The sequence below is a fragment of the Odontesthes bonariensis genome, chromosome 7 (genome assembly GCF_027942865.1).
Source record: "Odontesthes bonariensis isolate fOdoBon6 chromosome 7, fOdoBon6.hap1, whole genome shotgun sequence".
Classification (NCBI taxonomy): Eukaryota; Metazoa; Chordata; class Actinopteri; order Atheriniformes; family Atherinopsidae; genus Odontesthes; species Odontesthes bonariensis.
Window position 1 is genome coordinate 33,772,075 of NC_134512.1, and position 15,040 is coordinate 33,787,114.

A 15,040-nucleotide genomic window follows, 5' to 3' on the forward strand; every position below is an offset into this window, starting at 1 on the left:
CACTTTCTTGCAACATATTTCAGACTTACTTGCACTGTTGTGCTGGTGCTACAAGCGAAATGCTGAATGTGTTAGCCTATATGTTGAGATGTCCTGTGATGCCCAACCCTGTCGATACAGTATAAAAGCAGCCGTGTCCTTTCACTTTTTTTTAAAGATGGATCTCATAGTTGCCTCTTTAAATGTGAGGCAAATGTATTGAGCTGCAGGGACTATATGCTCTGTTGTGAGATTTATGGTAGAGACGCGCCGACTGCAGTCTCCTTGGCCAATAATCTGCCGATTTTTGATATTGATTGAACATTTTGTCCCTGTAGCCAAAATTTCACCACATAGGTTGGCACCACATAAAATGGCTGTCACATAATCGTCCTCATCTGCTCGTGTTTATGTTTATCCACCTTGCTGTTTCTCTTAGCTTTTCCTTTCTGACTTGAACCAGGGTTTCATGGACTGTATACATCTATATATGTATGTACAGTATGTAATTTAGCGTGATTACTTTAGCTTCTTCCACATAAACCTTATTAAGTCAGAACTGATGAGCCTTCATGTGTGAAAGTACAGAGACGGGATGGGGGGGGGGGGGGGATTTGCACTGTTGCTGATACGCCTCTGAGATGGTGAGGGAGGTAATAATAGAGGTGAAATGGGATTGCCTCGTGTGAGCTTACACATCAGTCCAGCATCGTGGAACTCGCCACTCTGGCAGCGGGATAACAAAGACTCATTTTTTTTATCCTATAAGGCGTGACCAACATATGAAAGAGGCTTCTAATTATCCTTCATATTTTTCCTACTGTGTACTTCTGTTTTGATCGTCAAAGTCTAGTTTTAATGCGGGAGGTGTTGATCTCTGCTCCCTTACAAAGGTTAACAGCCATTCATTGGAAAATGGAACAGGAATGGAAAAATGGATGCAACGAGGTGATGTAATGAAGAGCCGCTGTTTTGTCACCGTCTGTTTAGTGATTTACAATAAGTACTGCTAATTTTTTACATATTGCAACATATATTATTACATTGATAGGATTTCGTGTTTATTTTCTCTGCTGATTTATAGGTTATTACTTTTATTAACCTTTATTTATACAGTCTATCCCATTGAGACATGAGGTCTCTTTCATATGAAATTTATGAGGGCAGCAAGCCGAGGATGGATTTATAGATGAAATTACACCAGTGCATAAGTCTACGTGTGGATAATGATTACCAGCTGAGTGCAGGGGTGGGTGAGGTGGTCACATCCAGTTATGAATCTCAGGGCTCCATAATACACAACATCCAGGAACTGTAGTGAGCTGCTGGAGGCATTCATGTAAACAATGTCACCCTGTCAGTTCCTGGTGTTGAAATGGAGATAGGATTTGTTCCTAAAGAAGAATCCTAATTTTAGTTTGAAAGGTCTTCAATATATATTAAAAGAGAGATTAACAACTGTTAAGATTCCTTGGTATTTATACAGAATAGTCTTTGTTTTATCTACATTTAGCACCGGTTTCAGACGGAATAATTGTGTCAAATCCGGACTGTAGATGATGAAGGACAATGGGCAATAGTGTTTGCACGGCAATAAGCAATTGTGTCATCAGCATAAAGCTGTAAAGATGCATCAGTAATATTTTGACCCGGATTATTCATTTAAGAGTGGGTCCTAAAACCGAGCCTTGCAGCACAAATAACCTGATGAAAGGCCGCTATGCTACACAGATGAGTTACGAGTTACTGAGTGTGCGACCTCATGCAGAGGTCATGGATCTTACTGCTGATTTTGCTTCTGAAAGCCCAAAACATGAATTTGTTCTGGATTTGAGAGTTTATTTGGATTATTTAAATAGTTTTAGTTTGGGAAATATTTTTATATAAAGTATTTGTGCTAACGTCTTTGTTTGTAACTTTCTGAGACCTCTCTGTGATGGTGTGTTCCCATCAAGTCATTCCTTATAAGTACTGTAGTTCAAATCGGACTACTCGATGGAGTTGGTTGTTTATTTTTGGTGCCAACATCGTGAAACCAAAAAAATTTTGCCAGTTTTTGTCCCTACATCTGGTTGAAGATGACGGATGTCGTGAAAACGTCTTCAACTCCGTCAGTCAGTCGGTCGGCTGTCTAAAATGGTGGAAAACGGAGCGTAAACGCAACATTTGTTGAAGTTTCATGCGGTTATTAACACATTCGCAGGCATTTCAAATGATATCGTGATGATTTGAGATGCTTGTGATCTCACATTATCGCACCACTTATCGTTAATTGCGACAGCTTTGTTCTCAAGCTGTTTCTCAGAATCTTTTCACGGTGTTGCGGGTGCCTCGTCCTGCTGAGGAGGCGGATGCTGGCGTGGGTGGCAAAGTAACATCCACCGAAAGGTTTTGACAGCTCAACGGTGAATTCTAACGACGTGATCGATGTTGTTTATTTCACCTGTCGGTGGATTTGATGTTCTTTACTGGATGGATTCAGTCTGGCTGATAGTAAAGGTCATGCACTGAAACGGAGTGTATATTTCTATCCTGAAGAAACCAAAACAGTGATTTCCTCCATTGGTTTGTTACTTTGAGGGAAATTTGACTTTTCATGACACAGCCCATTGTTTGGATCACTGAATCATTGATAAGTGCAGCTTTAAAGAGGCTAACTGAATGAATTAAAAGTTTAAGATGTTGATTATTCCTAATTGGAGCTTTTTCCCTGTTGGCTCACTTTTGTACATATGAAACAGCCTTGTAAGAAAGTTTTTCTTTTTTTCCTGCCCTGCTTATATCAAAAGAAAACAATATTAAACTTGTTAGATTCCCAATAAGATTTGATATGTAAATGACACTTAAAATGTTAGTAGAGTATCAGTAATCTATTTCCTCTACTTGATTAATGAATGGCATTTGTGGTTGTTTACATAGAACAGGCACAGCAAACATATGTTTAATAGCTTTATTATTTTGACGTTGTATGACAGCAAATTCACATTTTGTAACCATTCTCAAAGCATTAGTGAGCCTATCAGTTGACACCGTTTGAATCTGCAGGGAACTGCTTGAACGTTGTATGTGGAAGGTTTTATCCTCCTTCTGTGTGTGTTTTTCTTCCTAAAGCCCCTTCGGCAGGCCCAGGTTTCCATTATTCTGATGTGTCGTGCTTTTACGTAACATTTGAGGTGGAAATCTGACGCGGTGTCGGTTTCAGCGGGGTATGAGTGTGAACTGCTACCCTCACGTTAACGGACAGGTGCAGGAAGCAGCAGGGTCATTTGATCACAGTGCAGATTGTAATATTAAATAAGAAAATAAGGACACGTTATATCGGTAGTGCTCTAAAAGCCTGAGGAGTATAACACTGAATTTTCAGTAAGCTTTAACATCTAGAAAAGTGAGATTTTTATTATTTTTTTTCAGCTGTGTGCTAGAAGTTTATCGTGGCTATTTCCGTCACTTTCTCTGGTATTTCTGAGTGAAAGGTGAGAAACCTGTGAATGACTTATTGAAGAAGATTATTGTTTATTTCGTGCTTGATAAAGACTTAATTTAATGCATTCTGGTGATACTTTCGTGATTAACTTGACATGTTTGTAGTATTTCCCGAGGTTCTCCCGACTTAAACATAAGAGTAACTTTCGTATTTCACCCAAAAAGCAGCAGCAGTGTACCTTTGAACCTTTGAAATAAGTTTTGTTTAAGTGTTTTTGCATCTAAAGCTTCTCTTGAGGCTGCGTTTCAGTTTTATGCTCCTAAAATCTGGAACAGCCTTCCAGAAGATGTGAGACAGGCCTCAACTCTGACAATGTTTAAATCCAGGATGAAAACAGTTCTATTTGGCTGTGCATGTGACACCTGAAAGTATTTTATCTGCACTCTTCACTTTTAAATTTAATTAATTAATGATTATTTTTAATGGGTTTTTTAATTTTTTATTATTATTTTTATTTTTTTATCATTTTTTATTTCTTTTTAATGATTTTATTGCCTTCTTGTGTAGCTGTGAAGCACTTTGAATTGCCTTGTGTATGAATTGTGCTCTGTAAATAAAATTGCCTTGCCACTCGGGTTCAATGTAAATTAATATAAATTCATTATTTGGGTTCTTCGTGTTTCAGCTTTGGTTTGGAGAATGTGTTCGCAGTTGGTTGAAGTTTTGTGTGAAATTGAACTATTGTTAAACTGCTTTGTTTGGATTTTTATCTCTCTGGTCTGTGATCTGCGTCATGCAGGTATAAGTGATGTGGTGACATTTTCTTGTAAGCACGGCTCTTTGCATGTATGCTTCTCACACAGTTGTGTGATTCGACCAGAATATGAAGCCTCTGCAGCACAATGATGGTTCTAAGAAATAGGTCATGTTTTCTCCTCCTGTCCTCTGATCTTCTCACCTCATAATAATCTTTGATCTCGTGAAAAAGCGTATTTTGTCACCGGATTAGCAGAAGATGCTGCCTTGAAAGCATTTTACACGCCCAACTCGTCGTTTTTCTTTATTCACTTGATTAACTTTATAGTAAATGTCTCTAAATTGACCACAGTAGTAAACGCTGTATTGATTTTGCCATTAGTTGAGCTTAAATCATTTTCCACCTGTCTTTTGCCATCTGGATTTTTTCTTGGTTCACTAACAGGTTTGCTGGCTGCTTCCTGGCTGTCTGAGTGGGTGTAGAGTGTGGAGCAGGGAAATGAAGCTGAATGGCTTGCTGACTCACTGATGAGGTAGAAGTAGGTGGTGGATGGAAACTGAGGCTGGCTGCTTTGAGACCATAGAGACCGAGTGACCCAGTTTCCACTCTAGCACCAGCTCCTTTCAGTGTTCAGTCATGACATGGTGGTTTTCCCCCCTCTGGACCCGACTTTTGTCCCAGTAAAGGAGCTCACCGAGCCCACCCTGGCCTAGCACTTTACTACCTGCCTCCAGCACAAATCTCCACTTCTCGAGTGCGTATTTGGGAGGAATCTTTTCATGGATCAAAAGGATTTCATCTATTTTTATTCTGATCATTTCCAATCGACACGCTGCTCTTACTGCTGGATGGAAAATAACCTTTTGCATGACTGAGTTGATGTCACCGTGTCCCCACATCTTCTGTGTTGCCAGTCTCCCCAACCACCATCAGGTCCACAAGCGCTGTACAACACAATCTGGAGGCTGCTCGTCTGGAAACTGGGATTCAACTGAACGAGATGAATGGCGCCCACTCCCTCTCGTGACACGTTGAAAGCTTGGATGTTGTCAGAATGATGTTTATGTTGAACTTTTGCCTCTCCTGCCGTATGCTGCAAGCTGGAAACCTAAAATAGTCACAGAAGAATGCCTCAGAAGCTCAGGAACCAGTTCTACAATTTGCAGATTTATGCTATTTCCCCATCATTGAATGGAAGTTGGTGTACGAGTATGGAAAGCCAGTCATCCGTTTTGCCAGCTGCTGGTCTAAGAAGCAGCTGAGTTGGTTTTCTCTGCACTTGTCGGCGTGTTTTTAAGAGCAGCTGCTTCTCAGTCGTCTTCAGATGAGAGAATAGTCCTCGCCGAGTCCTCTTAAATGCAAACATTTCATATTTCAAGGTTATATGGATCCTTTTGATGAATTTCCAGGAGCAGTGTTTCTTGTCATCTGTGTTTATGAATGGCAGAGATGGCGAGTTGCTGCTTATAAGGAAATAATTAGAAAGCTTTGAAGTGTTTCAGATCGATCAGAAAGCAGTAGCAGCAGCTTGTGCAAACTTTGTGTCATCAGGCTGATGTTGTGATCTCACTTGTTTCATTTAGTTTACTTTTTTAGATTTGCATTTGACAGACTTCTCTTTCCTGTTTGCAGAGGTAGACGGGTAACAGCAGCTGCTTGAGGATCAGATCATACAGAGGCAGACCACATCAAAGCGGATGAAACGAGGTCAGGCTGACGCAAACCACAGCGAGACCAGATCAGAACGGAGCAGACCAGACTGATCCAGACGACACCGGGCCCGTCCAGGAGGCCTGTTCCAGTTTCCTATCCAGGTACCCAAACCGGCCCTTTTTTCCCCCATTTATAGGTGCTTCTCACTCTTATTTCAGAGAGGCGTATTTAAACCAGTAAATCTTGTGCGTAAATGGTGTGCGTCAGTGTGACTCATCTGGGATTTGGTTAGTTGATTTTTAGTCAACAGTGTAATTGTGTCTAAGTAGGTGTGCCTCTCCTGGTGGATGAAATATAAGAATGGAGGAGCAAACAAGCAAATAAATGTTGGAATGTGCTGCAGGAAAATTATATCAGCTTGTTCCGAATTCCCATGTTTGAATCGGATCGCCCTCTTAGGATCCAAGTGCACCTCCTTCTCTATTGATTGATTAATGCTGGCTGCTGGTGAGTTTTCAGTTTGAACAGGTGTGTGCTCGAAAAACTTAACGGCAAAGGGAAGGAAACATTTAGGAGAATTAGGAATAATATATGATATTAATGTACAGTAAAGTCAGATCACTTTCAGTTTGGAGGACCAGAAACGATTTCTGATGCTGCTCAGAAGAGCGAATTTTTTCGCAATCATGAAACAATTCAAATCTCCCATATTTCGTCCCGGTTTAATTAATCAGAGGTTACAAGACGTCTGGTGCAATTATTAGGCGAACCATGTGGATTTAAGAAAATAAAGCTATAAAGTGAATAGCCGTCCAATGTAAAAGGGAAATCCACAATACAGCATTCACTCAGACCACAAAAACTATTTTTAAGTTTGTTTTAGGTGGGAAAAACGCACTGTATCGTGGCAGCTGTGTGATCATTCATTAGTTTGATAAAGTTTTTTTTTTTTTTTTGTTGTTGTTGGAGAACGATGTGAAGGCTGTTCCTATAAAGCCGACGCAGTCTCTTGAATACTGCCATCATCTTTGTAGATGGTTACCTGCACAAAGCTTTGTCATGTTCAGCTGGGAAGCACGAGTTTGCTGAACCTGTGGTACACCTGGATCTATATGTGTCATGTAACTGAAATGTTGGGACCTAAATGTACCTAAATGCATTATTTCTATACAGTCAGTTAAACAATGGTGGCTTCCTGTTTATTTTACCTCCACCCCTGACCCAGATGATGTGATGTTTGCCATGTGTGTCGCAGTATCTGTTTGCCTCTGTTTTCTCTGGGTGTTTTGGGGTTTTCTTCTTCTTCTTCTTCTTCTTTTTTTTTTTTTTTTTTAACCACATTATCTAGTGACAACTGAATTTGTTTGTGCTGTCTGAATGAGCACTCTGGTGCTTTTTCATTATAAATCACAACAACAATCTTTCTTGGTTGGACGCAGTAACATTTTAAACAAGGCACAAGCCTGAAGAGCTCCTTTCAAATAGCAGAGAGGCACAAGTGGTAATTCTGAGTTAATTTGACATGACCAGCTGTGTAGAAGAAATCCAACGGATTGTATTTAAAAAAAGGGAGAAGATCTGCCCAAACGACCCATGGCTTTCTCACAATTATGAGCTGGAACATCTAGTCATTTGTTTTTTAATGTGTCTGAGCCAGAGAGAGAATATTTGCCATTATGTTCCTCACAATTCAGCATGCATGTGTTGTAAATGTACGAGTTACTGCAGCTCTCCATCTCGCACGTTGCTCAGATCTGGAGTTGATAACAGTTCCACCCGTTACTCTCACTTAACACCTCACACGTAAGAATCCGATCGTATTTCTTTATGACAGCAGCTCCTCATTCACCTTAAACAAAATGTGCAGAACGATAAGATCACTGGGTTATACCTCCCTCCATGCACTGTCCAAACTCTTTAGCTCAGTCGCACATCCATGTCACGTCTGATTAGCGTAAGTGTGACCCGTATCTAGACAAATGAAGGATGTGGCCGTGATGTGCTGATAAAGCCATTTAATTTGACATCTTTCATGCCTGAAAGGGTTTAAAAGTGAGACTTGTGTGTGTTCCCAGTTGAGGGCTCAAGTGTGGATGGAAGGAGATGATTTTAACACAGACGCTGTGATGAACATCTGTGGTGAGTCTGACTTTCTGATCTTTTATTTGTGAACTCTTCATCATCAGCTCCCTAAAGTTAATGCCGCAGTGCTTTACTTCAAGGTGTCTTCCCAGCTATATTTAGAGTGGCTGCCCTTTCTGTCTGATTTACATTTTCTTTTGTGGAAGAGTGATTTAATTGGTATCCATGGAAACTCTCAGAACTACGCTGTTTTTGAGTTCCCCTCATCTGTAGATGTGTTTAGACTGCGACGCCCATGTTTTGTGGCTACTTAACAGTTAAGAAATGATGTAAAAATCTGAAAATACAAATTTGCCTGCTTTGCAGATGACCTGATGGCAGACCAACGGATGGACATCTCGTCTACTATGACTGACTTCATGTCCCCCGGCTCCACTGACCTCATCTCCAGCTCCATCAGCACCCCTGGCATGGACTACACCCGCAAGAGGAAGGGCAGCACCACCGACTACCAGTAAGGAAACGAGCTCCAACTCGTGTTAAAACCTAAAACGCAACTTAATCAATAAACCTCACTTTTAGTTTCACTGATTCCTGGCACCAAAGCACTGATCGGATCAGAGGGAAAAAGACCAAAGTGAGACAATAGAAAGGAAAGAAAGATGAGGGGAATCATGACATCATCCCAACAAACAGAAACGGGTATTATCCTCACGGCTGATTACGGAAACCTTAAGCTTCCAGTCTTCTGTTGTCATGGTGACCGCTACAGTATCCAGGAAATATTCGCCTTATTTAACACCAGCATCATTAAACGCTGACAGCCGGTGTTGCTCTGCACCCAAAACACTGTAAATGATCACATTGTTCAATGCCTAAATGACAGAGATTAATGAATATATTTTTCTTTTCTTTTCAGAATTGATGGCTTCTCATTTGAGTAAGTTCAAACATGACTCGATGTTAATAGATGTAGCAACTTTATTCAATCAATCTGAAATACCAGCAACCCACAGCTGATTTTTCACCATGAAATACTGAATATCTTGAAAAGCTAAACCCTGTGAACTAAGTGTTCAGATCTCCTTATTGAAACTAATACCTTCTCTCTTTTCCATCTCAGTGATATGGACCCGGATAAAGACAAACTGGGGAGGTAAGATCCCCGCATTGCTACGGTTATAATGCTTGAGTTTCACTGCTTTACTCGCTTTACTGCAGCATTCTTAATTGATCTTAATTTAGGATCAGTTTATCCATGGCATGCGTCGGGTATATCTCGTTAAAGAAACCCACGAACATTTCAGCACCCAAACCAGTACGGCAGAAGTAAATGGAAGTTTTATTCTGGTGCTCAGAGATGTGACTCATCGTCGGGGTACGGTGGACTCAAGCAAAGTTGGACTGCACTGAGACTGAGGACATTTACTGTTGCACAGTGCAGTGTTTATTATCTTTGTTCATCTATGCAACTGTTTCCACAATCTGTCTCAAATTTAATCTCAAACCACTTAAGCGAGACAAATCTTGAGATGTGACTTCTCTATCTGGGACATTTTGACAGCTGTAGCCAATCTCTATTTATCCGATAATGCTGAATATGTTTTTCCTTTCGCTGGTTTGCAACACCGCTGTCTTTGCTATTATACTTTTTAAGTCGTATTAGATTAATCTTGACAGTGGACCAGGAAGCTGCTTTACATGGCAGGATGCCAGTTATGCTGATGAAGCGTGAAAAGATGACATGAATCAATTGAACACGAGCAGTTTACTCAGATAAGAGGGTTTCCTGAATCTAACATGGATCACATGTAAAGATGAGGAGTTGTAAATACCACAGGTGGCATTCACTTGACCTCCTTTTGTAATGTTTGGGAAGCACAAACTGACAAAAACGTCGGTGGAAATCATCATAATTCGTTTAATCTGTTAATCTGTTGGGATAGGAGATTCAAAACGCTCGCTCGGTGCCGGACTGAGGCTCGTTATGATGTGGTGCCACTGGGTGGGGTGTGAATTGCCCTCATTGTTACACTTTTACGTAACGTTGCATGTCAGGGAAAGACTGCGAGGAGGTTTAAACGACGTCATATTTTACCAACAGCAGTCACCAGATTGTACAGTTAAATAAAAGCCTGCGCTGCCCTTATTACATAATCCTTTACGCTGTTACAGAACCTGAGAGGTTCGCTCTGGCCCCATTTCCTCCCCGTTTCCTCTCTCTAGCCTTTAAAGTAGGTAAAATCTTGATATTTCCCCTGTTTAATATTTCTTTTTGTCTTTTCAGTGACCAACAGGGCAGGATTAAGAATGCCAGGTATATAATCCATCTTTTCTCTTCATTTCACCCCCCCTCCCCACACCTTGTGATGTCCCTTACATGAATTAAATGTCACTCTGGGGACAGAGACCGCTTTGTGTTTGGATGAGAAGAAGTCAGAATAGGAGAGTGGGACAGTAGGATCCCCTGAAGTTTGATGGATCAGACACAAGAAGGGGATTTTTATCTTTCATCTGGAGAAAGCAGTTTTATTTTCTGTGTTTTGTTTGCTAATTCATAGCATGTTAGATAAGACTATGTAGCCATGGATAATCGCGGGGAAGAATAATTGTTGCCAGATGTACGTTTTTTTTAACCGAGCAGGTGAGGAGCGGTCAAACGGTATGTTGTGCTTTAGTAAGATGCCTGCTGGTTGTGCTCTGCAGGGAGGCTCACAGCCAGATCGAGAAGCGCCGCAGGGACAAGATGAACAGCTTCATCGACGAGCTGGCGTCTCTGGTGCCCACCTGTAATGCCATGTCCCGCAAGCTGGACAAGCTCACGGTCCTGCGCATGGCTGTCCAGCACATGAAGACACTCAGAGGTCAGAATGAGCTTAAAGAAGCGTTGAATAATGGGAGGGATGCTTTGGATGCTTAATGGGCTCTAAGAACGACTCAAAGTGTATTTATAGGCCTGCTAAACATGTATTCTGTTCTATATTACACTCGTATTTAAAGTTTTCTGGACCAGCTTGCAGTTATTTGAACGATCCTTTCTGCCTCCTTCGATTTTCAAAAAAAAAAAAAAAAAGTAGCAAACATTCACTTTTATTAAGAATTTATCATATCACAGCGTGTTACTTCTTCTTTTTTTGTTGACCTTGGAGGCGGCGGCTGAAATGTGTGTGAGGGATCATTCAAAGCGCCATCTGTGAGCAGGAGAAGAAGAGTGGGTTATGGTTAAGGCCTCGTTCCAAATCAGATTTGACTGGATGATTACTGGTCGGTAATTCTGACCCTCTGCAAATATGGAAGTGATTAGATGTAAAAAAATGAATTCAGGCCAACTCGAAGTAGATGATGTTGAACAGTGGTTTGTGTTTGCACACGAGGAGCAGCTTTGTGACGTGTGCAGGTGCAGTTTAAAACCCCAGCTGTGTGTTTTCTGTTGGGTGCAGGTGCAGCCAACCCGTACACAGAAGCAAACTACAAGCCTTCCTTCCTCTCAGACGACGAACTGAAGCATTTGATACTAAGGGTGAGTCTGCAAATGTTCCAACACGTCATCTTCGAACTCTTCCTACTGCTCATGGGTTCGGGCTCATTTTAAAAATCCCTCCTTACCTTTTGTCACTTCTTGAAACCAAATCTACGACTTGCAATAGTGGTGCTAAATAATGTATTTATTAAATATTCCGTCATCTTAAGACTGATCCCAGAAAACGTTCATCTTCAGCTCTGCTGTAGAGGACAGGACTGCTTCCAGTTCACTAATGTTTCCACATTTCTGCCTGTTTACTGTTGTCTTATGCACATCATTTACTTGTTTGCACCATCTCTGATAATGATTTAATTCAAGCAGCAGGTGCTTTACTGAAACCTTTTTGCCAGGCTGTGCTTAATGAAATGTTTGGTTGAATAAAGGAAAAACTAAGACATGTGATAAACAAGCTCTTTGCTCTCAGTTTTATGCTGCAAGCGTATATTTCTTTATTTAGCATGATGCTCATTTTTCCATGAATTCATTATAGTTCTGGGTGATGATGAAAGAATATTTGACGCAGCACTTTTGAGCAGAAATGGGAAATAAAACCCTGATGAAATGTGTATTTATTTGTGTTCTCCGTGTTTAACGACGCAGGCTGCTGATGGCTTCCTTTTTGTGGTTGGCTGCGATCGTGGCAAAATCCTCTTTGTTTCTGAATCCGTCTACAAGATTCTCAACTACACCCAGGTACGCAAAAAGAGATCCAGAGGAGAACCTTTTTCTTTATATTTCTTTATCTGTTTTTTCACAGCCACCTCACAGTTACATCCATGCTTAAAGCCCCTCAGCACTGATGGACTCGGCCATCTGCGCTGTGGAAAGGTGCAATAATTATTTATACAAGTGGTCTTTAGTCTAGACCAGGGGTGTCCACATCGGGTCCTCGAAGGGCCGCTGTCCTGCAGGGTTTAGATGCTTCCCTGCTCCAACACACCTGATTCAGATCAATGCATCATTAGCAGGCTTGTGCAGAACTCAACAATCTTTTGAAGAGATCCATTTCATCTGAATCGGGTGCGTTGAAGCAGGGAAACATCGGACCGAAAGCGAGGTATCCTTCATCCAGTTTTCTTAACATAACGAAATCAGTGACGTTGTGCTTTAAAGCTTCAATAACAACTTCCTCTTATTCCTAAAACGTATTTCCGAAAGATGAAAAGATTTTCAGAACTCAGAACGACTCGGTTGTCGCGTAAAATCCAATTCATGCCGCAGATCACCACGACTTCCTCCTGAGTTGAACATTCTCCCTGTCTCAGCTGTTTAGCTGCAAATTAAAGATGTTTTTACTGCCTCCAGCGTCCCAGGAAAGCTTCCACTTTAGAAAACGGAAGTTCCTCTAATCGCACCTCAGGCTTAATCCGTTTTCACACGTGAATCCCGGAGATCTTTGTGGGGAAGCTGGGTGCCAGCAGGCAGCTCGTGATGCAGAAATTAAACTGGGAATCTCTGTTTTCTTCACAACGTGTTGAAAATAACAGACGAGGCTCCTTTTTGTGTTGACGTGAGCCGTGCATGTGTCTGTGGGGACATTTCTAGAACATTTCAGGACTCCAGTACTTGTGTGAAAGCAGAACTGAATTCTGTAGGTTTTTCTGCCTCCGGGTCACGTGTCTCTCCTTTTTGTCTCCAGAATGACCTCATAGGTCAGAGCCTGTTTGACTACCTTCATCCCAAGGACATCGCGAAAGTCAAAGAGCAGCTGTCGTCCTCGGATACAGCCCCACGAGAGAGGCTCATTGACGCCAAAAGTAAGCAAGGACAAACATGTACCCTCTGTCTTTCCTACCTCCATCTTTTTTTTTTTTTTTTAATTCAAGTTTTTATTTGACTTTTCTTAGGCTTGGTACATGGCAAATTAAACATGTTTCTTTATACAGGAACAAGTAGTATATGAGTAAGAATTAATTCTAATAACCGACTTCGCACATATTTGTCTCAAAAATAGGCAGCTGATACAAAGACAAGGTGAGTACATAATGATATCTGACTGCTGAGGCATACAGTATTACAGGATCCCACTTGGGGAAAGCACAAAAAAACAAGAAAACCAGAGTCCTAGAGGGGGTCATTATTTACTTTTTATATAATTCCAAAACCTGCCCCAGGGAATCACCCCCTCTTCCCTATCACCACTCAATCTACTACGCATACATTCATAGGATGCACTGTCAGTCATTGCACACACCCATTCTTTCACTTGTGGAATTTCTGATGCCTTCCAATGTCTTAAGATGACTCGACAAGCTGTTGTTGTACCCAACGAGATTACAAAAATTACATTTGGTTATATTGGGTAACTGAGACTTGTCCCCCAGTAGACAGAGCTCTGGACTTAGGAGTCCTACCTCCATCTTAATCCGGATTCATCTGTGTTTTTCGCCCTACGATTCTTATCTTTTGTGCCACGATCAGAAGCAAAGTCACTAAGATAAGTCTTAATGATTGGACTGCCGAAGCTTTAAAGGACAAGACCGTTTTTTTGACATTGGGCCCTTGATTTCACATTATAACATGATGTTCTACTCACCCCTGCTTGTTGTTGGTAATTTGGAGCTGTTCCGAAGATATTCGAGAGGCGTCTGGCTGCTCTCTTGAGATATTCGGCCATGAAACGGTTTCCTATGGGCAAGCTTATACAGGCACAAACTATGCTGTTTATAATTTATTAATTACTGTACATTAGCACTGATAACGTGGAGGTGCGTCGCTTACTTAAAAAAATCCGGGTTACTAATTTTGATTTTTTTTTGTCGTAAAGTGGGTGTTACTGACGTCCTCGTGGTGCTACTGCCACAGACAGCCCACAGACCTGCTGCCTCTTTATTCATTCGGCTAAAATTCAAAATTACAGTAACCCGGATTTTTTTAAGTAAGCGACGCACCTCCACGTTATCAGTGCTAGTGTAGAGTAATTAATAAATTATAAACAGCATAGTTTGTGCCTGTATAAGCTTGCCCATAGGAAACCGTTTCATGGCCGAATATCTCAAGAGAGCAGCCAGACGCCTCGCGAATATCTTCGGAACAGCTCCAAATGTTCAACAACAAGCAGGGGTGAGTAGAACATCATGTTATAATGTGAAATCAAGGGCCCAATGTCAAAAAAACGGTCTTGTCCTTTAAGCCTCATTCATCAGCAACTGCCAGTTGCGACTTTCTTGCTTTATTTGTGTAATTTTTGCAAAAGGTAATTCACAGAAAAGTGAATTCCCAAAGAAAAAAAAAAAACCCTGCAGAGGAATAGTGACGAGAAATGGATGAAATGAAATATCCAGAAAAGCAGCAAACGCAGCTGGAGGTAAATTATGTGAACATCCATCAAAGTCGCTACCATGGAAAGAACAATCGATTGTTGTTTGAGACGTTTCAGATGGATCATTTCTCGGAGAGTATTTTCTTTCCAACAGAATAGTTTCCCTGCGGATCCCTGTGTCGATCAACTCGTGCTTTTTGTTTTCTCAGCCGGTCTTCCCGTGAAGACGGACATCACCCCCGGTCCATCTCGACTCTGCTCCGGAGCCAGACGGTCGTTTTTCTGCAGGATGAAGTGCAACAGGCCTTCTGTTAAAGTCGAGGACAAAGACTTCCCCTCCACCTGCTCTAAGAAGAAAGG

At 41.3% G+C, this 15,040-nt stretch overlaps 1 protein-coding gene across 4 annotated transcripts in view; it reads left to right on the forward strand.

Annotated features, from left to right (window-relative positions):
• The window catches only part of LOC142384408 (basic helix-loop-helix ARNT-like protein 1), a 29,739-nt gene that overhangs the window by 4,159 nt on the left and 10,540 nt on the right, over positions 1–15,040 (forward strand). For 2 of the 4 annotated variants that reach the window (XM_075470632.1, XM_075470634.1), the window contains exons 2-12: positions 5,793–5,974; positions 7,889–7,952; positions 8,262–8,409; positions 8,815–8,835; positions 9,019–9,051; positions 10,183–10,212; positions 10,602–10,759; positions 11,336–11,415; positions 12,019–12,111; positions 13,058–13,175; positions 14,890–15,039. In XM_075470632.1, coding sequence (XP_075326747.1) covers positions 7,907–7,952; positions 8,262–8,409; positions 8,815–8,835; positions 9,019–9,051; positions 10,183–10,212; positions 10,602–10,759; positions 11,336–11,415; positions 12,019–12,111; positions 13,058–13,175; positions 14,890–15,039 — 877 coding nt within the window. In that variant the 5' untranslated portion in view covers positions 5,793–5,974; positions 7,889–7,906. Of the gene's footprint in view, positions 1–822; positions 928–5,792; positions 5,975–7,888; positions 7,953–8,261; positions 8,410–8,814; positions 8,836–9,018; positions 9,052–10,182; positions 10,213–10,601; positions 10,760–11,335; positions 11,416–12,018; positions 12,112–13,057; positions 13,176–14,889; position 15,040 lie in introns of those variants that run through there. The other 2 variants (XM_075470633.1, XM_075470635.1) reach the window with 2 other exon arrangements.